At 38.2% G+C, this 22,368-nt stretch overlaps 1 protein-coding gene across 1 annotated transcript in view; it reads left to right on the forward strand.

The window, feature by feature from the left end:
• The window catches only part of LOC106071247 (uncharacterized), a 31,329-nt gene that overhangs the window by 8,044 nt on the left and 917 nt on the right, over positions 1 to 22,368 (forward strand). Inside the window, exons 6-18 of the mRNA XM_056017658.1 lie at positions 278 to 345; positions 3,280 to 3,363; positions 4,326 to 4,501; positions 6,146 to 6,291; positions 10,122 to 10,211; positions 10,810 to 11,053; positions 11,645 to 11,813; positions 14,299 to 14,352; positions 16,464 to 16,598; positions 18,713 to 18,868; positions 18,991 to 19,197; positions 20,647 to 20,850; positions 21,585 to 21,773. Coding sequence (XP_055873633.1) covers positions 278 to 345; positions 3,280 to 3,363; positions 4,326 to 4,501; positions 6,146 to 6,291; positions 10,122 to 10,211; positions 10,810 to 11,053; positions 11,645 to 11,813; positions 14,299 to 14,352; positions 16,464 to 16,598; positions 18,713 to 18,868; positions 18,991 to 19,197; positions 20,647 to 20,850; positions 21,585 to 21,773 — 1,922 coding nt within the window. The remainder of the gene's footprint in view (positions 1 to 277; positions 346 to 3,279; positions 3,364 to 4,325; positions 4,502 to 6,145; positions 6,292 to 10,121; positions 10,212 to 10,809; positions 11,054 to 11,644; positions 11,814 to 14,298; positions 14,353 to 16,463; positions 16,599 to 18,712; positions 18,869 to 18,990; positions 19,198 to 20,646; positions 20,851 to 21,584; positions 21,774 to 22,368) is intronic.

Below are 22,368 nucleotides of genomic sequence, written 5' to 3' on the forward strand. Positions count from 1 at the left end.
ACATACATACATACATACATACATACATACATACATACATACATACATACATACACATACATACATTCATACATACATACATACATAAATACATACATACATACATACATACATACATACATATGAATACGCCTTACTTTCTGCTTTATATTCTAGATAGAAGAAGGTGTGCTATGTCTGCTCCTTTACTTTATTTACGAAACAACTAGACTTACGGTCTTGAGTGACCAATCCGTTATATCTACTAATAATCGAATGCTTCGGATTTATTTGCCAGACTAGAAATGCATCGGTTAGGAGGCTGCGATGAAACTCTGGAGCGAAAAATTGACTCGGCCTTTGACGGTATGGTAAATAGAGAGAACTTGTGAAGGGGGGAGAGTAAGAAAGAAAGAGAGATAAAGAGAGATAAATAGAGCGAAAGAGAGAGAGAGAGAGAGAATAAGAGAGAGACGGAGAGAGACAAAAAGACACTTTTCTCCCTCAAAAGCTACGGTATGCGGGCTTTTGCAGGGCACGGACCACAGCCAAAAAGGTTTGGAACTCGCTCCCCATTGATCTCAGACAGACAACATGCTACACTACATTCAAGAAGAACATTAAGACCTACCTGTTTCAAACCTTTTTGGATAGGTTTGTGTCATTTTAGCTCTCATCTTTATGTTTCTAATGTTATTACTCTCGCCTGAAGCCTACATTTTCTTTTTTAACAGCGCTTTATAAATAAAAATATTATTATTATTATGTTAGAGTCGAACGAGTATTCATTCTCTGGCCAGGTTCGAGTTTCGTTAAAGAGAAACAAAATTCACGGTAGTCTCTTTATCAGTGCCTACTGAGGAATTTTCTGGTCATGTGGCAAGTCTGGAGTAGTACCGCCCTCTGACAGGCAACGAAAATTTTCCTAGGAATGTTAAGGGCCTTAAACTTATCTATGAGATCAGTTCTTATTATCCCTTCGGCTGATATAACTATGGGTATATTGTTATTTTATATTACTTTCATAAACGTTTGATCTACAGGCCTATGTTTTTATATTTTCGTTTTTTAGCGGCCCCCGAAAGGGGAAAAGACGCTATTAGTTTTGTGCCAAATGTCTGTCCGTCTGTCCGTCCGTCCCGTTTAGATCTCGTAAACTAGAAAAGATATTGAAAATCCGACATCACAATATTTTAGACCATTTAAAGTTCTGATGCAACAGCTACTTTTTTTTTCAGAAAGTGAAAAATCTAATTTTTAAAATCAGTTATGAAAGCAGTTTTTTGAAGAGAAACAGCTAATTAGAATGCATAATAAGTTAGGCCTAATTAAAACGAATAGTAATCTTGTAAACATCATTTTTAGGAAAAAAATTTTATTGCGTAAATGTTTTCTTTTTTTTTTTTGAGCATTTAAATAAGATATTGAGCCTTTTCAAAACAATTACATCAATTATAAGACTTTATTTAGGCCAGGAGAGGCGCGTTAGCTGAGCGGTAAAGCGCTTGGCTTCCGAACCGGGGGCCCCGGGTTCGAATCCTGGAGAAGACTGGGATTTTCAACTTCGGAATCCTTAGGCGCCTTTGAGTCCACCCAGCTCCAATGGGTACCTGATATTAGTTGGGGAAAAGTAAAGGCGGTTGGTCGTTGTGCTGGCTACATGACACCCTCGTTAACAGTAGGCCACAAAAACAGATGAAAGGGGAACTATTTAGGCCTGGTTCACATCTAACTTTGCATTCACTTGCACCTATCCTTTGATCTTCTGTACTGTTGGGGCACTACACAAGATCTGACAACATTCTTTCTCCATTCTTATCTTTCATTTGTCTTTGATATAATTTCATTTGGATGTTCTTTCTGAAAATATTGAAGCCTGCCTGGGTGGACCACTTCGGGGGGCCGATTTTGAGTTTGTGTTTCCACACAAACTGTCTTTGTAATCTTGTTTTTTCTAACTCAGTTTTTCTTAACTTATGAGAGAGTGTGCGGCGATGTTATTATTATAATTATTATCTTAATATGTGGGCTGTGTGGTAAAAAGGCTGAAACCACCTGGCTACTTACCCGAATCCAGACTCGAGTTTTTCTGAGCGCCTAAAAGCATCACGGAGAACTTTTTCTAGATACCCACTCCTTCCAAATCCCCACAAAAGCGTCTGTACAGTAGGGCGCTTGCGATGATATTTAAAAAAAATAGTTCCCCATAAAGACCTTACGATTTATAGGGCAGTTGATGTAATAAGTTGCCCACAGTTAACGAGGGTGTCGTGTGACCAGCACAATAACCAAAGGCCTTTAGCCTATTTTTCACCAACTAAGGCTGGGTGAACTCACAGGCACCCTAAAGATCACAAAAAATAAAAATCTTCATCGAGATTCAATCCCGGGATCACTCAGTTTGAAAGTCAAACGCCATGAACAAGGTTACAAAGACAGTTTGTGTGGAAACACAAACTCAAAATCGGCCCCCGAAGTGATCAACCCAGGCAGGTAAAAAGGCAGGTTACAATATTTTCAGAAAGAATATCAGAATGAGATTCTATCAAAGTCAAAGGTTGACAGATTTTATGTGGTGCCCCAGCAGACCAAGTTAGATGTGAACCTGGCCTAACGGATGTCATATAATGATTATCGAACTGATCTAATTGCTTTGTAATGGGTCAATCTCTTATTCAAAGCCTCTGGAAGATGAGTATATTGCTTATGCTCCTGGTATTGCAGTTCAAAAGATAATATGAACAACTACTAATTAATTCTTGTTTTATATTTAGGGCCACTTATATGCACACTTTATAATTTTTTTTCTCTTTAAAAAAGTAAACATTCTTTTTTTTAACGTTGTAGTTAGTATGACAGAACTTATTTAACTTTGCAATACAATTGTGTAAAGAATTTATTTTACAAAAATTCTTAAACCGTTTGCATAAATATGTCAAAAAATGGTGAATGGTCATCTCCCTTACTAAATAGCATTACGTGTTTGTTACTATTAAAAGTGAATAGCTGTAAAATGGTGTAATGTTTTAAAAAAAAACTGCTTGCATAGTTGATTTTAAAAATAAAATTTTCGCTTTTAGAGAAGAAAAAAAATAGCCGTTGCATCAGAACTTTGAATAGTCTAAAATATCATGTTGTTGGATTTTCAATATCTTTTATAGTTTACGTGAACTAAACGGGACGGACGGACGGACAGACAGACCGCACAAAACTAATATCGTCTTTTCCACTTTCCGGGGCAGCTAAAAATACGTTGTGCTAAGCATTTTAAATTAGTGTCATTTGTTTTATCAATTGCAGAGATTGAGATTCATGCAAATGGCAAACTGACGGCTGTAACTGGCAGCTGTCCTGATACAAAATTACATAGAAATCTGGCAATAGGTATGTTCCATTTAAGCGACAGCACAATGATGTAAACTAATTATTTGGATTATCTCTCTTGTATTAGTTTTGTCGATGGTCCATCAAGAACGGTAACCTATAGAAGTTTGTAATTTTGACGACTTTCCCGGAGACCAAACGCTATAAAAGCACGTTGCCACGTCACAGGTCTGACGTCACGATAGGTCACGTGGCAACAAACTAATGGAGGTGCCGTGGCTGAGTGGTTATCCGAACCGAGGTCTAGAAGTGTAACTTTTTTTAAAACTAATTATTGGACTAAATTGCCCACAGGCTGCGACTTTGAATGTCCTTGTTGAGAATTTCTTTAACAATTGGTCTCGCTTTCACTGACTCGTTAAATAGTGTGGTCGAAGTTGCAAAATATTTTTTTTTAAAAGCTCAAAGGGATACAACTCATGCAATTTTTTAAGCCAGAAATGTTTAGCACATTTACATCCCTTCATCTTGTAAAATTGTTTTTTTTTTTTATGTACTATTTATAGCAGGGGTTCTCAACCTGTGGCTCGCGACCCCTTTGGAGGTCGAGTGACGATTTGCCAGGGGTCGCCTAAGACCATCGAAAAATGGATTGTTTTTGTCCATTCTTCTATAGCTGTGTGTGTGTGTGCTTGGGGGGGGGTCGAGGCAGAGTGGGGGGGTTGTAAAAAGGGGTCGCCGAGTCTAAAAGGCTGAGAACCGCTGATTTATAGTTTCATGTGTAAACACTGCAACACCGTAGCCAAGCACTACATAGAGCCAAAGTCTATGGTTTACAACTCATGGAACTAATTTTTAAAAGTAATCATCACAGTTTCCTCCCCTTATCATAATTTTTTTATTATTGCAGTAAAGTTTTAAAAATATAATTACAAGTGCATTGCTACTAAATATTATTATTAGAAAATAGGTTACGGAATACAATCTCTTTTTAAAGATTCTGTTAAATCGTTTACCCACAGAGTCTGTTTTACCGCAGGCGCCAGAAGCAGCAGCGTATGAATACTTGACTTTCTGTTTACTGGGCTTCTCCTGTTTCGCCACTGTATTATCTCCCTACAGTGCACCGTTTGTTACCGTTGATTACAGAAGTCTAATATCTACTACGTACTTTCAGAAAACAAAAAAGATGTATAAGGTCGGTGCAAGCTATTTAATGGTGCCATGGCATGTATCTCCCTATTACACAGTCTGTGACTTCTGTACACTGCCCTCTTCAAATAAATATCCCCGTCTTTAAACAAATATACCTCTATTCCTACTTCTTTCGACAGTGTTATGGCACGACTAGGAATTAGTTATTTGTTTCGGAAATGGGGCAAGTTTTGACTTTGTCACAATGACGTGACAGAAGGCTCAAAAGTAAAGTAGCAATCATACATAAAACACTGAACCATAATCTTCAAATACAAAAACAAAATTTAATAAAATACTCTGAAAGACACAAAGATAAAGGCACATTCCTCGTCCCATATGCTAGGACAAATTTGTACAAATACTCCTTCTTCCCTAGTGCTATTAGAGCATGGAATGGCTTGCCTGAGCTAGCCAGGAAAACCAGTGACTTGGAAGAATTTAAGTCATTGGTTAATATGCATGACTAAATGCATGACGCGTAGGACGTAATCATCTTCTTTTTTTGAAGTAACGTCTGTATTATATAAGATAAGATAGTAAAAACAAGAGTAGCTTTTAGACAGAGCGAAATATCAGCCGATGTACACAGGCTACCTTAGGACGCCTTAGAGATAAGAAGCTTGTTATGAACGTAGAGAGTTAGCTGACATTCGATGTTTCCCTTCATTGCTATTAAACTTTCTCGACATTCAGTATCAACGAAACAACTGCGAGATGCAGTAATGCCTGAGATACTCACCCTAAACAGGGGTACACAGGCAAACTTCAAAGAAACATTATATCAGCATTGTAACAGAAAAACTCCATCAGCTAAAAAGCAATGCAACAAAGGAGGTGCGTTCAAAAATTGTGCACCTAACAAGAATTGGTACTAGGGTAGCATAACCTACGTACCGACAGATTACATTGCCATTTCCTCCCCTTTACACAGATTTTTCCACTTCTTTAAAAAAAATATACACTTTCTATAGTACTTACGCGAACTCTGTATATCAGCATTTTTACAAAAGATAATTGAATTAATATCTTCTATTTATCAACGCTTGTGACCTATTGCAGCTATTTGATCATAATGTCATGTTTAGTCACCATTTGTTTTAGTACTAAAAAGAGTTTATGGTACAAAGCCTTAACTTCGTAACCTAGCTAAGAGATAAGACGGATTTCTGGGTGGATATGACCGTAATTCATTTTAAAAGCAATTATCGAGCGACCTGAAGTCGAACTCGTTTCATACGCTACCTAGGACACGCTAACCACTCTGTTAAAGAAGTACTTATGACTAGAGATGATTGCATAGTTATATATTGTTTTGTTTCGATTTAGGGCGGCAACCTATAAAGGGGACTAATTAAGCATATATCACAACTTCAGTCAAGTACAACTTGTTTCCCTTGTTCGAGATACCAAACAAAATAATTAATTGCCAATAGCTAATTAACTAATTGCTTTTTTTTAAAAATTGATTCTTGTGTTTTCAGGTAAAAGAAATAATTTTGCAAAATTTCAGCTTGATCCTATATCGGTTGTCGGAGAAATAACTTGTACTATCTTTTTACCAGACAAACAGAATGAGTTGGTACAAGCTTTGTGAAAAGAAATAATTAATGTGTATAGTCCTAATATTTTACAATTTGGCCTGCAGCTGAAACAATGTAACATAAAAATTACAAGTACTAAGTTCTTGCAAGTGACTGTTTACTTTCAACGTCCGAATCAGTTCATCTACTCAATACAGTCAATGTCCAGCGTCATTCCTGTCTCTTTGTTCACGTCTGAGTACGTCTTTGCGTAAGTATCAAAGATGGACATAGATAGACGCTTCTATTAACTATTATTATTAGCAGTAGTTGTACGTTGAAAACGAACTGATAAGTCATTCTCTGGCACGGCCAGGGTCAAGCTTCGTTAGAGAGAAACAAAAGTCATTGTAGTCCAGTGCAGGGGCGGACTGGGTGGTAAAATCGGCCCAGGCATTTCTATACAATCAGGCCCATACATTATATGATATCTGCTGGACATCCAATTATAGGTTTACCCGTCCTTAACAGCATTATATTAGTTTGAGCACCGGTAACTGTTCACATGCATACATTGAGCTCTATATTTCTATACAAACAAAAACATAGGCCTTATGTTGCTCTGTAAGCGCTAAGTGTGTAGCCCCTAAAAGGATGAAGCCTTCTACTAATAGCACTGTCTACGGATGTAGGCTATTACATTATTTCGGAAATTTTGTTAGATTAAATTACTATTGCACTGTAGAGAGATTTCTGAGGGCCCTGTTTGCAAAAGAATAAAAAAAAACAACCTTTAACAAGTTAATACATAGTGGCATCAATGCGCCCTTTTTGTGGCCCTAGCGGCCCATTAGGGTACCGGCCCATCGGGCATTTGCCCGGATGCCCATATAGCCAGTCCGCCCCTGGTCCAGCAGTTCTCAACCTTTTTAGCTCGGCGACCCATTTTTAAAAATGCCCTAACTTATCCGGGACCCCTAACAGTAAATTATTTTCATTCATAAGTATAAGTAACTGTGCTTTCGCTTATGTTACAGAATTATAATTGAAGGCCTCATGTAAATATCTGATTTGCTTGGCCAAAGCTTTATGTTTCATGACGGTACAATATGTAATTCTATTCTTGACCTAGATATGTCTCTTTATTATCCAATAACAAATAAATGAACTAATTACTTTATGACGTGCATGTATTAACATATCTAATTTCTGATTCACATTATCCATACTGCATACAGTTGTGACGAGTTTCTGTAGTTTAGGTTTGATAACTTAAAGGCTGTTTCGAAAAAAACAAATATACTATTGCAAATGGAAGAAGAAGGTGTTACACAGAAAAATCGGAACATGACAGCAAACGCTTGATCCAGATGTGTGTAATTAAAGAGATTTTTTTTTTGCTTTTAAACTATCTCTGCCTAATAAGCATCTTCAGCATTGACTTTCGTTGGATTTCTGGCAAGTGCTAATGCGATGTTAAGTAGGTTTTGAAAGTAGAAAGAAATTTGGTCCATATACATGCGCAAATCTTCTTTTACAGAAATCAGGGGCGCTGCTAGGAATTTGTCGTCGTTTGGGGGCCCGTAAGGGGGGGGGGGATTTACCTCTTTTTAATTTTTAATGTAAAAAAAATTATTTGGAGGCCCCCCTCAGTGGGGGCCCGGAGGGATTTTCAAATGTTCCCCCTCCTCCCCCACCCTTAGCTACGCCACTGACAGAATTTTTTTTTTGTGTCCGTATCTCAGGTTCATTATCGTTTTCCTCATAGAGAGAAGATAAGGTTTTGCAATTTAATGTAAATATTATTTTGGTTACAAAGAACATACTGTTTTTTTCAATCCCTCCTTAAACTAATGCTAAGGAGTGGGGCGTAGTGGTTGAGTGGTTAAGCACTTGTCTTCCGAACCTGGGGTCCTGGGTTCGACTCTCGGTAAGGACTGGGATTGTGAATTTCTGTACATTTTTAGGGCGTCCCTGAGTCCATCCAACTCTAATGAGTACCTGACTTTAGTTTGGGAAAGTAATGACATGACACCTTTACCGTTAACCGTTGACCTAATAAACAGATGACCTTAACATCAACTGCCCTATAGACCACTGAAGTGTTTCTTGAACTGCATGGGAGCTATGAGGCAGTATTTTTAACAACGGGAGCCTCATGCATTATCCCAACTACCATAAGGAGTTCATCCAATATTTATGCTGTCCAATACGTCATGCATTTCTATACAAAGTTTACTTATTAAACTTCAAATTTATGAATTCGCTTTTCAACCTTTTTTAAAACGTACACAGTTTAGTTTATTACATATTTCAAATATATTTCTTTACTTCGAAACATGGAGCCGTAAGTTCATAAAGCTATGATCATGGAAGTCTACAAATATGCTAATAAATAACCGAAAATACTGATTAACAATTTTATATTGCAGTCCAGAGGTAACGATACGGCATGAATTAGTCTGCATTAACTTAAACTTACTAAAATACATCTGAGACAAAAAGTTGGAAATTAATTCTGATACAGTTGTCTACAACATCTATCCTCGAATAACAATATACTTAGTAATTTCCAATGGAAAAAAAAACTTAGTATCTAAAAAGATTTACATGTTAGAATGGACAAACCTTTGGTCCGTGCACTGAAAAAGAGAGGCAACGAGAGTCTTCTAGTAAATATTAAGAGCCTTAAAGATATCTGTGAGGTCTATTATTTTTTTTTTTCTATTATCTATTATTATTATTTCTATTATTACATGTGCATACCGAGTCCTGAAATGTGTACGATCTCTGGGATCTCTTTGTGGATACGTGAGGGAATAAATGATCTGAGAGCAGTTTCCTTGTCAAACACAATTCTGCTCGAGTCTAATCTTAGTTTATAAAATACCTTTTAAAAAAATACAAAGCTTATATTGGGAGTACTTGCATCAATTAGTTTGGATCACCATGTAATTAAATTTGTGATAGATCTAAGACTAACAATAAAAATTACTATAATAATATATACAAATTTGGAAAACGACCTGAATTCGAACTCCCAGGCTTCGCAAGCCAACACGGTAACCACTCTGCTAGCGGAGAGCTTATGAACATGGAAGATTGTATAATTATATATTGTTTCTATAATCTCGTCCTATTTTGTAAAATGCTGTATTTAATAAGACTCAGACGACGATGTATAAATGGGAATAATTCAGCTTAAAAATTATTTTCCTTGTTCGAGATAACAAACAAAATAATTAATTACCAATGGCTAATCGGTTAATTTGTTTTATTTATTCTTCTGTTGGCAGGTAAAAGAAACAATTGTACAAAACATTCAGCTTGATCCGAAATTGGGTGTGGGAGAAATAAAGTGTACAAACTTTTGACCAGGTAGACAGACAGACAGACAGACAGACAGATATTAGCTTTGTAACAGGATTTGAAACCCAACTTCCATGAACGACTGATGGCTCTCCTAACTTCGTTTAGATCACCATACAGATTGTCTTGTGGGAGTTGACATTGTGGCATTCTGTGAACATGACCAGGCCAGCCAAGGCGTCTGCTGCTGACGACAGCATGAACGTCCTTTGCAACCTGCTCGCTGCAGCACTTCCTCATTGACTATTTCATCCTGCCACCTTTTTTTGATGGTGGCCGAGCGGTAAAACGCTTTTTTTCCGAACCGGGGGTCCCGGGTTCGCATCCTGGCGATGAATGGGATTTTCAATTTCGGGCTCTTTGGAAGCATCTGAGTCCACTAAGATCTATTATATTTTGCCTAGGAAAAAATATCTTTCAATGACATTATTTTATGTTGTCTTTTATCGCTGCAGGCGCGGTGGCTTCCGAACCGGGGTCCCGGGTTCGCATCCTAGCGATGACTGAGATTTTTAATATCGGGGTCTTTGGGCGCCTCTGAGTCCACCTAGTTTTAACGGAAAACTGACTTTAGTTGGTGAAACGTAAAGGCGGTTGGTCGTTGTGCTGGGTACATGACACCCTCGTTAACCGTAGGCCACAGAAACAGATGACCTTAACATCATCTGCCCAATAGACCACAAGGTTTGAAAGGGGAACTTTACTTTTACCCTATCTTGATGTATTCCACAGAAAACCTAAGGGATATCCTTGTCATACTGTAGTTGTCACAGCTCCAGTTGGCGTCAATAGTTTCTACATCAATGATCGGCACATCTCTTGGTAAATGTTTTGACCTATAATGTTATATTTTTAATTAACTATTTGTATTCTAATTTTTTTTTACACTAAGCAGCTGCATAGATTATATTATTTGTTTATTACGTTTAAAAACAAGCAATAGAAAAACAAAGTGTTTTTTTTTAAAAAACATAAGCTTATCTAATGGGGGAAATAACCACTAATAACTACTATTTATCTGAAAATTACAGGGTTTGGTTTCCTTTTTGATATATAAAAAAATATTAATTAGTACTAAATGATTAATTAATTGGTTAATTTTTTTGATTGACTCGAGTATTTTTATCGACTATGAATAATTATGCACAATTACAACTTGATCCCAGCAGGGGAAGTGGGAGAAATAACGTATCAAACCTGGACTAAAAAACGGGATTTTTAGGGCGCCCCTCTCATGGGTACCTGACTTTAGTTGGGTAAAGTAAAGGCAGTTAGTCGTTGTGCTGGCAAAATGACACCCTGCTCGTTAACCGTTGGCCAAATTAACGGATGATCTGAACATCATCTGCCGTATAGATCGCAAGGTCTGAAAGGGGAACTTTATTTACATATGCAAACATTTTTTGTTTCTATTTCCTAGCGACATTGTATCCCTGGATATTCTCTTTCAAAACTGGCATATAATGAGCTGGAATTTATCCTCGGAAATATCCTACAATGTTTCCCAAGATGTAGTCCACGTGAGGACAGCGGAAGGAGAACCGTTTGGTTGTTACGTCATGGGGTCGGACATATCCACCAGCTTCACTTCACCCCTCGGTCCGCTTACATTTAATAATCTCGTATCTAATGATACAGACGCATTGAAAGTGGCTGCTATAAATGTATGTAGAATATGTTTCTGTAAACGTTATTGTTTGATGTGTATTAATATTACACATAGGACTGGTCACTAAGGTGTAGAAGCGTGTATCACTATCAATGTGTCGCCAATGCTGTAGAATGCTGGGCTCGTGCTTCATGGAGTCACACTTGATACGTAGCAAACACAAATGGTATAGATTGAGTCAGTCCGAGTTTTGGCAGACAAGACATACCATTTGTGTGGTCGAGAGGCTAAGTGCGATTGAACTAGGCTTGGCTTGGCTACTTATGAAGGGGGCTCGAGGTTCGACACCCGACTCGGGCAGAGTTTTGTTTACTGAGTGCCTAAAGGCAGCACGGAAAAAACCTTCTCCTAGATACCCCCCTCCCCCCAATGGTCCACAAATGAGATTGGACCATAGCGCTCTGAGCATGCTATAAGCATGAAAGTAGCGCTATATAAATGCCATAATTTATTTATTTAAAACAATATGTTGCACTTCATAGAATGCAATGCATCGAAATATAGTTACGTCCGCATAGCAGTGGTGACAAACATACCCAATATACCAAGTCCACATTGTTCGCTGATCATATAATCATATCCACAGACCTCTGTTGAGATTGTCTGCCCAACTGCACAAAAAATATCACCCGGCTGTGAGGGCGCCCAATCAACTCTGCCTCCCAGCTGCAATGTGACGCTGAACATGACCAGAGGCGACACCTGGGACAATGATTGCGATGGGTTAATTGACGAGGAGATGAAAAACGACCAAGGTTTGATCTTGTAACAATAAATTAGCCTTTCGAGTGTTTAGCACTTTTGACTGTTGAAATTTCATTTTTTTAAAGCAGTTTTATAAGTTAATGTGTTGTTATAAAAACAAGCTTACTAAATGAAAGAGTGGGGGAAAGAAGGAGAACTATTTTGCTTCGTTTTGTATTACATTATGATGGATGCATCTAACCTGATTCGCCTTTTAAAACTTTAATGATAGTGCTGTATTATTCAATGGAGCCTAGACCTGGAGAACAACTAAAACTGCCACTAGAAAAGTCAAACCACTTTCATTAATAGCACGGCAAACTATACCATCCACCTACAAAACTCCCGTAGAAGAAGATGTCAGAAAGCGAAGGGGCCGGATTGGGCACGCTTATCGCATCTCTAACATGCATCACAAGGCAGGCATTGAAGTGGAACCCACGAGGCAAGAGAACGAGAGGGCGTCCTGGATGCACCTGACGAAGGGAACTAGGGGCTGGCACTTTAAATTTTGTTACACCTGGAACAAGGTAGAAAGAATAGTCCAGGACAGTGGACTTTGGAAACCCATTGTTGGCGGCCCAAACTCCAATGGGGGTGACGGGCTGTAAGTAAGTAAACAACTTATGCAAAATAATGTCAGGCAAATTGTATTTTCTGGCTTGTCAACGAAAACCACAAGCAGAAGAACATTCTTTGTTCCAGTAGTTTCAATTGTAGGCTTATTTTATTATTTGTACTCTAAACTAGCCTAAGGCACGCAGCTTGTCAACAGCTATTAATATTTACAACTTTGTGTATAGCTGAAATAAACATGTTTAATTAAAAACATATAAATATTTACTCCTACATTTTGTATCAGGACATATATGGGAAACGAAATTAAAACTAATTCCCTTATTAAGGTTTGGCGTTGTGCTGGCAACATGATACTCTTTGTAAACATAGAATCATATGACTTTTACATCATCTGCCTTGTAGATCACACGGTCTTAGCACTCTACCTTACATTTACCATAGACCCACGATATGGTAACTTGAACGGTCCTTGACCTCTAGCTATCCTCCCATTCCGACTCTATATTTTTAGATTGTCTTGCTTTAAATTGATAAGGTCGTGCAGAGTATTCCATAGTCTCATAATATTGCCTTGTTCTGCAGATTACTCAGGGGCGGCTGAGTGGTCAAGCGCTTGGCTACCGAACCTGGTTTTCTGGGTTCGAATTTTGTGAAAACTGGGATTCAGAATTTCGGGATTTTTGAGGCACTCCAGAGACCTCCCAACTCTAATGGTTACCTGACTTTAATTGGGAAAGTAAAGGTGGTTGGTCGTTGTGCTGGCCACATGACACCCTACTCGTTAACGGTTGGCCAAAGAAACATATGACCTTGACATCATCTGCCCTATATATCGCAAGGTCCCGCGTCCTTCAGAGGACATCTGCTAACAGTTACCTTTCTCTATGCCAGTGAGGACTATATGGTGCCTGAGTGTTCTTTTATAGCGCTTATGGTGTATGTGTGGTGAAAAAGGGGGGGGGGGGAACAGATCTGTTACGCTGTCCTCTTTAAGCTCTCCAAGATGGGGACTATCTTACTGCAGATGTCTTAGGCACAAATGGTGATTTTTATAGAAATAAATATCTTGATACCAGAAAGAACGGAATGAATCTTAAAAAACAGAAGAATTTAAAAGAGATAATCAGTGACCTCTTGAATAGAAAACAGAGAAATTTACAGATCGTGTGGGTTGAAGTCATCAGTGTCGCGCCAAACTTCATTACATCAAGAGTAGTGGAACTCACTCCATAAAATCATTTTCGTTCTTATTTAAAGTGCATTATATTGAACGACCCTCGTGTTTGTCTAAATAAAAGTTGCAACAATTTTTAGGTCACAGATGGGTCTTTGTATCATACCAAAATTAACGCAACACGCTTCCTTAATGCTCCAACTCCTAATTATTATATGTATACTACGGAGACTAGCCTGTGTATGTGAAACAGCTTTATGGCTTGTGATAGGGCATAGCTTTGAAATCCATAGTAAGTGATATATATATATATATATATATATATATATATATATATATATATATATATATATATATATATATATATATATATCTGTAGTATATATAATTCTCTACGTCGCCCAACCATGCGGGACAAGATGCACCCACGTCGACTCTCTAACCCTCGATGAAAAATTCATGGAAATATAACTCTTTTATTTCTGCAAGTCGGACTAGAGTTAGCCCACATAACTTTCGCGGCGACAGATAGTAATCTTCTCTGTATATATATATAATTCTCTACGTCGCTAACCACCCTCCCCATTAGGACAACTTTGTCTTTCAGGAAGTGTTCACCCGTCACTAAATAGCGGCGTATGCTACGCCGCGGGTCGGCTCGTTTCTTATTATTTCTATGAGCTCCTAACCAAACGTCTGTAAACTATTAAAATTATTTTTTTTTTAAATTTCTGATGACGCAGATGATGACGGAGACGGGTTCAGTGACGAAGACCTGAGCAAAGAAACAGAAAACGGTAACAATCAAAATCAATCAATACAATCACAATCAATCAATACAATCACAATCAATCAATACAATCAAAATCAATCAATACAATCAAAATCGATCAATACAATCAAAATCGATCAATACAATCAAAATCAATCAATACACTCAAAATTAATCAATACAATCAAAATGTATTTATTTGTGTATTAATCAGGTAAGATTTAAAAAAAAAAAACATATAGCCTACTGAAGTGTCTGTGGTAGAAACTTGAACTATTGTTTCTACTTTAATTTTCGGACTTATAACGAAAATTGCCTTATTGCATAATTTTACTATTATAATTAGAGTTCAGGCTGATAATTATTAAAATTAAAAAAAAAAAACGAGCTAAAGTGTATGAGTTCCAAACGTGTGGTTTGCGTGCTGGACTGTAGTGCGTATTTCTCGATGGTCATTCCCGCTGCTACCCCCGCCCTCCGCCGCCCCCCCCCCCCCACTTCTTGCGGGAGGTTTGGACTCATTTGCCTCCTTCAGTCGTAGAACGACTATGGTTCATCTCGAACACTTCCTCTTGTGGCTGTGGAGCCCTATGTTGGAGAGACACTCTCGTCCACAAAAATCGCAGGTTAAGGTGGCTTTTGCTTCGGTGGTAGAGGAGCTGGCCATTTTTCGCATTTTCCGTTTTTCTTCCAGGGCTGAAGCCCATGTTCTTTCACTGTCCATAGCGTTCTTGGTCACTGTCTCTCTCCATCTGGTGCGGTCTAGAGCTATGTCTTCCCAATGGTCAGTATTGATGTTCACTGATTTGAGGTCCCGTTTTATTACATCTATGTAACGGAGGTGGGGGGCGACCAGTTTTTCTTGAGCCAGTCGCGAGTTGTCCATAGAGGTTTGGACTAGGAAATCAATTATCTTCAACTCTGAAGGAACATCCGAAGCGTATCAAACATTTTAAAACGAATATGTCAATAATAAAAATTGCAATGACTTCGATGCCGAAGATGAAGGATGAGTGCAGTGTACCACGTGGCCACCGCATTTAGCTGCGACCTGCATATTTTTGTCACACCCGATGCAGACAAAGCTGTTGTCTGCCCCGGTAGGGGGGGGAGGGTATTTTAAGTTTCCTCTACGTGTTCTACGCCTGCCTTTGCTTTGGTCCTTACATGTGTGTCCCGCGTCCGTCAGAGGACATCTGCTAACAGTTACCTTTCTCTATGCCAGTGAGGACTAAATGGTGCCTGAGTGTTCTCTTATAGCGTTTACGGTGTATGTGTGGTGAGGGGAGGGGGGAAAACTTTAAGCTCTTTAAGCTCGCAAAAAAAAAAAGGCGCTCGGTCGTCCCCATGCGAGTAAAGTGTCTGACCCTGCGCAGCTGCCAAATGGTATGTAGAGCTTCTCCGTAATGGGCATACGCTGACCACCTTAAACATTTTTAACAAACAGAATTAAGGATCTGACCCGTGTCTCCTTTACTTGACTTTTGTTTTCTCTTTGCTTTTGTTTTGGTCAGATCAGTTTATCTAGATTTCGTCTCTCTCTTCTAGCTCAAAACCACAATTCTTCTATCCTCTTTTTTTCTCTCTCTCTTCTCTCTCTCTTTCCCCTCTCTCTCTTCTCTCACTCTCTCTTCCCTCTCTTTTTCCTCTCTCTCTCTTCTCTCACTCACTCTTCCCTACCTCTTTCCCCTCTCTCTCTTCTCTCACTCTCTCTTCCCTCTCTCTTTCCTCTCTCTCTCTTTTTTCATTCTCTCTTCCCTCTCTCTTTCCTCTCTCTCTCTTCTCTCACTCTCTCTTCCCTCTCTCTCTCTTCTCTTTCTCTCTTCTCTCACTCTCTCTTCCCTCTCTCTTTCCCCTCTCTCTCTTCTCTCACTCACTCTTCCCTCTCTCTTTCCTCTCTCTCTCTTCTCTCACTCTCTCTTCCCTCTCTCTCTCTTCTCTTTCTCTCTTCTCTCACTCACTCTTCCCTCTCTCTCTCTTCTCTTTCTCTCTTCTCTCACTCACTCTTCCCTCTCTCTTTCCCCTCTCTCTCTCTCTTCTCTCTCTCTTTATCCTCTCTCCTCTATCTCTCAGAGAAAGTCTGTGTGCTGCATTTAAGCGCTCAGCAAACCCAACTCAATATTAAAATATTGCCAGGCTGTCTTCCTGGTTGGTTTGGTACGAAGTGTGACAAAATGTGTCGTTGTGAGAACCTCCAATGCTTACCAAATGGATTCTGCAAAGAAAATATTACGTGTCAGCCCGACTATTTCGGAACTCAGTGTCAATACAGTAAGAAACTAGTGTCAATACAGTAAGATACTAGTGTCAATACAGTAAGAAACTAGAGTAGATACAGTAAGAAACTAGTGTCAATACAGTAACAAACTAGTGTCAATACAGTAAGAAACTAGAGTAGATACAGTAAGAAACTAGAGTAGATACAGTAAGAAACTAGAGTAGATACAGTAATAAACTAGTGTCCATTCAGTATATACAGTAAGGAACTAGTGTCAAGTCTGTCAAATCAATACATTAAGAAACTAGTGTCAATTTAGTCAATACAGTAAGAAACTAGAATAGATACAGTAAGAAACTAGTGTCAATTCAGTCAATACAGTAAGAAACTAAAGTAGATACAGTAAGAAACTGTTGTCCATTCAGTCTATACAGTAAGGAACTAGTGTCAAGTCTGTCAAATCAATACATTAAGAAACTATTGTCAATTTAGTCAATACAGTAAGAAACTAGAATAGATACAATAAGAAACTAGTGTCAATTCAGTCAATACAGTAAGAAACTAGAATAGATACAATAAGAAACTTTTTATCAATACAGTAAGAAACTAGAATAGATACAATAAGAAACTTGAATCAATTCAGTCAATACAGTAAGAAACTAGAATAGATACAATAAGAAACTAGTGTCAATTCAGTCAATACAGTAAGAAACTAGAATAGATACAATAAGAAACTTGTATCAATTCAGTCAATACAGTAAGGAACTAGAATGTATACAATAAGAAACTAGTGTCAATTCAGTCAATATAGTAAGGAACTAGTGTCAATTCAGTCAATACAGTAAGAAACTAGAATAGATACAATAGGAAACTAGGGTAGACACAGTAAGAAACTAGTGTCAATTCAGTCAATACAGTAAGAAACTAGAATAGATACAATAAGAAACTAGTATCAATGCAGTCAATACAGTAAGAAACTAGAATAGATACAATAAGAAACTAGGGTAGACACAGTAAGAAACTAGTGTCAATTCAGTCAATACAGTAAGAAACTAGAATAGATACAATAAGAAACTAGTGTCAATTCAGTCAATACAGTAAGGAACTAGTGTCAATTCAGTCAATACAGTAAGAAACCAGAATAGATACAATAAGAAACTAGTGTCAATTCAGTCAATACAGTAAGGAACTAGAATAGATACAAAAGAAACTTGTATCAATTCAGTCAATACAGTAAGAACCTTAGATTGCAAATCCACGACAGTGTCCTTTGGTCTACTTCAGTGGTCCACAACCTTGTCCAGTTTGTGTCACTGGACGTATCATCCCAAAACTAACGTCATGTTTATTGGAATAAATCCTATAAGGCTTCATTAATCGCTGTTGGCAGAGTTATTTATATATATATTTATATTTATAAAAATTTGATAAGACGCTAGGTACGTTTTTGGCGCAACTATTTTGGCTCAGCCGTTTATATAATAATATATATTATATAATATTTGAATAAGAGATTGACCCTTTACAAAATAATTAGATCAGTTGGATAATCATTATAAGACATCAGTTAGGCCACATTCGCATTCACCTATCCTTTGGCTTGCTGGACCGTTGGGGCACCACACAGGATCTGTCAAACTTCTTTCTCCATTCTTCTCTGTCCTGAGTCTTCGAAAGAATTTCTTTCTGATGATCTTTATGAAAATATTAAAGCCTGCCTGAGTGAACCACTTGGGGGGCTGATTTTGAGTTTGTGTTTCCACACTGTTTTTGTACCTTGTTTCTTGTTGATATAAAATGTTGTACAGCGAATAAACAAGTTTACACAAGTTCATTTAAATAGTTTATTTGTTGAAATAAAAAGATGGTGTTGGGTCGTGTGGTTTTTTCCCCTCTAGGCCATCGACATTCACCACCTCCTGCGTGAGGCTTGAGCTAGGCTGTGTAATATTTTAAATTTAAAGGAACATCGGAAACATGCAAACTAAACGCATATAGGTCATAGTACTTCCTATATTCTCACACCATATTATCATGTTCTTATTCTAATAAATGATTTAGAGCTTGGAATCCATCTAATAAAATATGCGTCTTTTGTCTGCGTGGAAAAATCAATAAATTTAAAACATTTCAAATTTTTTTTTTTTTGGTATCATGACTATTTCAGAAGATGCTGTAGTATCGTCTTGGGTAAGCCAAGAAGAAATGAAGCGCAGAGGTCCAACAAAATGTCAATCAAGTTTTATCGCCGTTAGTCCTCTGTCCTTGACATTCGACACGCACTTCCGGTTTACCTGGCTTCAAATAGAAGGCGTGAGCAAAGGTGAGGGCTAGAGCAGTTAAAACGGCGTTCCCGAAAACGCCCTGCCTCTATGACTACGTACTAGCGAATTGAAATTTCAGATGTCGTTTTTAGAACAATTTTTTTAGTTTTCTTTTTATCAGAAAGTCTTGAGGACCTGGAGATAGAATTCGGACGTGTGAACAAGAAGCCGTGCTACACAGGGCCTTGTTTCAACCGAAGAGACATCTTTGTACAGAACACGACGCTAATCGTGCTTTGCACTGTCACCTCCTACGTCTGCCGGTTGAAGATCTCGTTCGCTAAGGACGACCGGAAGAGACATCTATGTTCAGTCTACGTCAGTAAAGGTTAAGTTTATGTCTGGGTTTATGCCTGGATTTATATCCCTAGCCCTGTGTTTATCCATTTATCTTCTTATCTTATCTTATATGATACAGACGTTACTTCGAAAAAGAAAATGATTACGTCCTAGGCGTCATGCATTTAGTCATGCATATTAACCAATGACTTAAATTCTGCCAAGTCACTGGTTTTCCTGGCTAGCTCAGGCAACCCTTTCCATGCTCTAATAGCACTAGGGAAGAAGGAGTATTTGTACAAATTTGTCCTAACATATAGGATGAGAAGTGCGCCTTTATCTTTGTGTCTTTCAGAGTATTTTATTAAATTTTGTTTGTGAAGATTATGGTTCAGTGTTTTATGTATAATTGCTACTTTACTTTTGAGTCTTCTGTCCTGAAGGCTTCCTAAATTTAGTGATTTTACTAAAGGTGTTACTCTAGTCAAAATATGAATATTCGTTTGTTATGCATCTCACTGCCGTATTTTGTGTCTGTTCCAGAGTCTTAATGTTTTCTTGAATTGAGTGGTCCCAAACAGAGGATGCATATTCTATTATTGGCCTAACCAAGGTTAAATAACAATTTAGTTTTATGTTCTTATTTGATTTATAGAAATTTCTTTTAATAAACCCTAATGCTTTGTTTGATTTTTTAATACTTTCATCAATATGTGGATTCCATGACAGTTTTTCATTTATTATAACACCTAGGTATTTCGCGTTTTTAGTCTGTGTTACTGGTTTGCCATAAATAAGATAAGTGGAATTAATTTGTTTTAGTTTTTCTGTTACTCTTAACAACTGACATTTTTCTGGGTGGAAAGACATGCTCCAATTCGATTCCCATTTCTGTAATTCATCTAATTCTCTTTGTAAAATATCTGTGTCTTGTGTTGTTTTTATTGTTCTATATATTATGCAATCGTCTGCAAATAATCTGACTTTTGTTCCTGAAGTAATGCAATTTGGTAAATCATTTATGTAAATTAAAAATAAAGGTGGACCTAAGACTGTTCCTGTATTATATAAAAAGATAAGATGAGAAGACTCAGAGGCGCACTAGTGATCCCGAGATTAAAATTCCATTCTTCACCAGGATTCGAACACGGAACCCATTTAACCACTCATCCACTGCGTATCTCGTTCATATTTTTGTATTGATTTAAAAAAAAAACACGTTATTACCAATATTCAAGAAACTGAACTTAGTTATGTCATTTCATCTTCCAAGTCTAACCTCGTAAGTCGCAGACGTTGGAAATTGATCGCCTGCCAACTCGATCGGATGCCTATTTCTGCCAGATGTTCTCTTTTTTGCCAGTAAAGGCAATCCGGAAACTGGGCCCTTAAAGCGTTTCTAATTATGTATATTTAATATACTCAATATAAGCGTTAAAGATAAGCGACAGAATGTCTACGTAATAAAAAAAAGATCATAATTTTTGAATGAATAAAGGGCGTAATGTCGCACTACGAAAACCAGCTACAATGTCTAGTCTCAATTTTGACGCCAGCGGCCGTTTTAGTCGCCCTTTCTTCGCTGTAGACGGAAGGAGGAGACCAGACTGTGCCACCACTGAGCTAGATGATGCAGAGTCTTCCTGGCAACTGGTATTTCCATCAATTATGACAATTCATGAGTTAGTGATAATTTTTAATGGTAAGCAAATTTTAACATTTAGCATCTACCACATTTGTTGTTTTTTTTTTTTTGCAGAGGGAAATGGAGTTTGAGATAGAGAGACCTTATGATAGAAAGAGAGATAAGATAGAGAGAAGATAAATAGATAGATAGATAGTTAGATAGAAATTGACCTGTATCTCCAAACTTGACATTGGTTTTGACAGAGCCGCTTATATTGCATCATTCTACAAGAATAACAATTAATGCTCCCTTTTCTTCATCACCTAGGAAACACACACACACCCATAACACACACACACCCGACTCATTCTCACTCGCGCATACTCTAAGCCCCATGCTACTCTCTCAGTCTCACCCCCACAAGCTTAATCACACATCCCACACACACAACCACATGCGACTTTTTTTGTTTTTGTAATCCCACTCTAATACCCGGGGTCCGGATCCTTGGTGAAGACTGGGTTTTTTAATTTCAGAAATTTTCGGGCCCCTCTGAGTCCACCCAGCTGTAATGGGTACCTGACGTTAGTTAGGGAAAAGTAAAGGCGGTTGGTCGTTGTGCTGGCCACATGACACCCTCGTTAACCGTAGGCCACAGAATCAGATGAACTTTACATCATCTGCCCTATAGACCCCTCTCACACCCAGTCCCTCACCCCTTTTATGCCGACACACTCACCCACCCACGTCCTACGTTCAACCACACACACACACCATACTTGCCGCATGTCTGAACCCTTTCCATCTAGTTGTGCACTCAGAGTACTACACGGTGAAGTTTCTTAGTGAGCGCGGTGAAGTCGTGTATAACACCACCTCGAAACTAACGAACAGGTCATCTCTGATTCCACACACCCAGGCATTCGTCAAAAGTATTGAGATCTCCTTGAGAAATACACAAGTTCCACTTTCCATTTGCGAGTTTGAAGCTTACGGCGGTAGGTCAAAAATCATTCATTATTTACTTCTTTAATGAGTCTAGAAGTGCATGGCTAAATCCATGGGCGTAGTCGGGGGGGGGGGGGAGGGCCTCAACCCCCACCTCCCTCTGAAATGAAATTCGCGGCCGGGGGGGGGGATTTTGCGAATGATTTTTGCTTTAATTTTTTATTTTTTTTTAATTTTAGGTGAGATCTTAATATTAAACCATCACTTGCCCCAGCGCAGCCAAGGGGGTTTTGAGTTCATAATCCCCTTCCAGGGGGTTTTGTGATTACCCCCCCCCCCATTATATAAAACGAAAAAAATAATAAAATAATGCAAACGAAAATCCACTAAATCGAAGCGCCTAGCTAAGTGGGATTTTCATTTAAAAACCCCCCTCCGAAATTATTTTAACAATGAAACCCCACTTCAATGTAAGACTCAAGCACACATCTGTCACTAGATTCTATGAGCGTCGCCAAGAGGGGTTTTAAGCCCTCCAGATGGGATTTTAAGATGCTATGAGCGTAGCTAAGAGGTTCTTGAGTTTGTTTTGAAAAAAAAAACAACTCCAGAGATTTTTTTAGTTTAAAACCCCCATCAGATGGT

Source organism: Biomphalaria glabrata, chromosome 18 (assembly GCF_947242115.1).
Source record: "Biomphalaria glabrata chromosome 18, xgBioGlab47.1, whole genome shotgun sequence".
NCBI lineage: Eukaryota > Metazoa > Mollusca > Gastropoda > Planorbidae > Biomphalaria > Biomphalaria glabrata.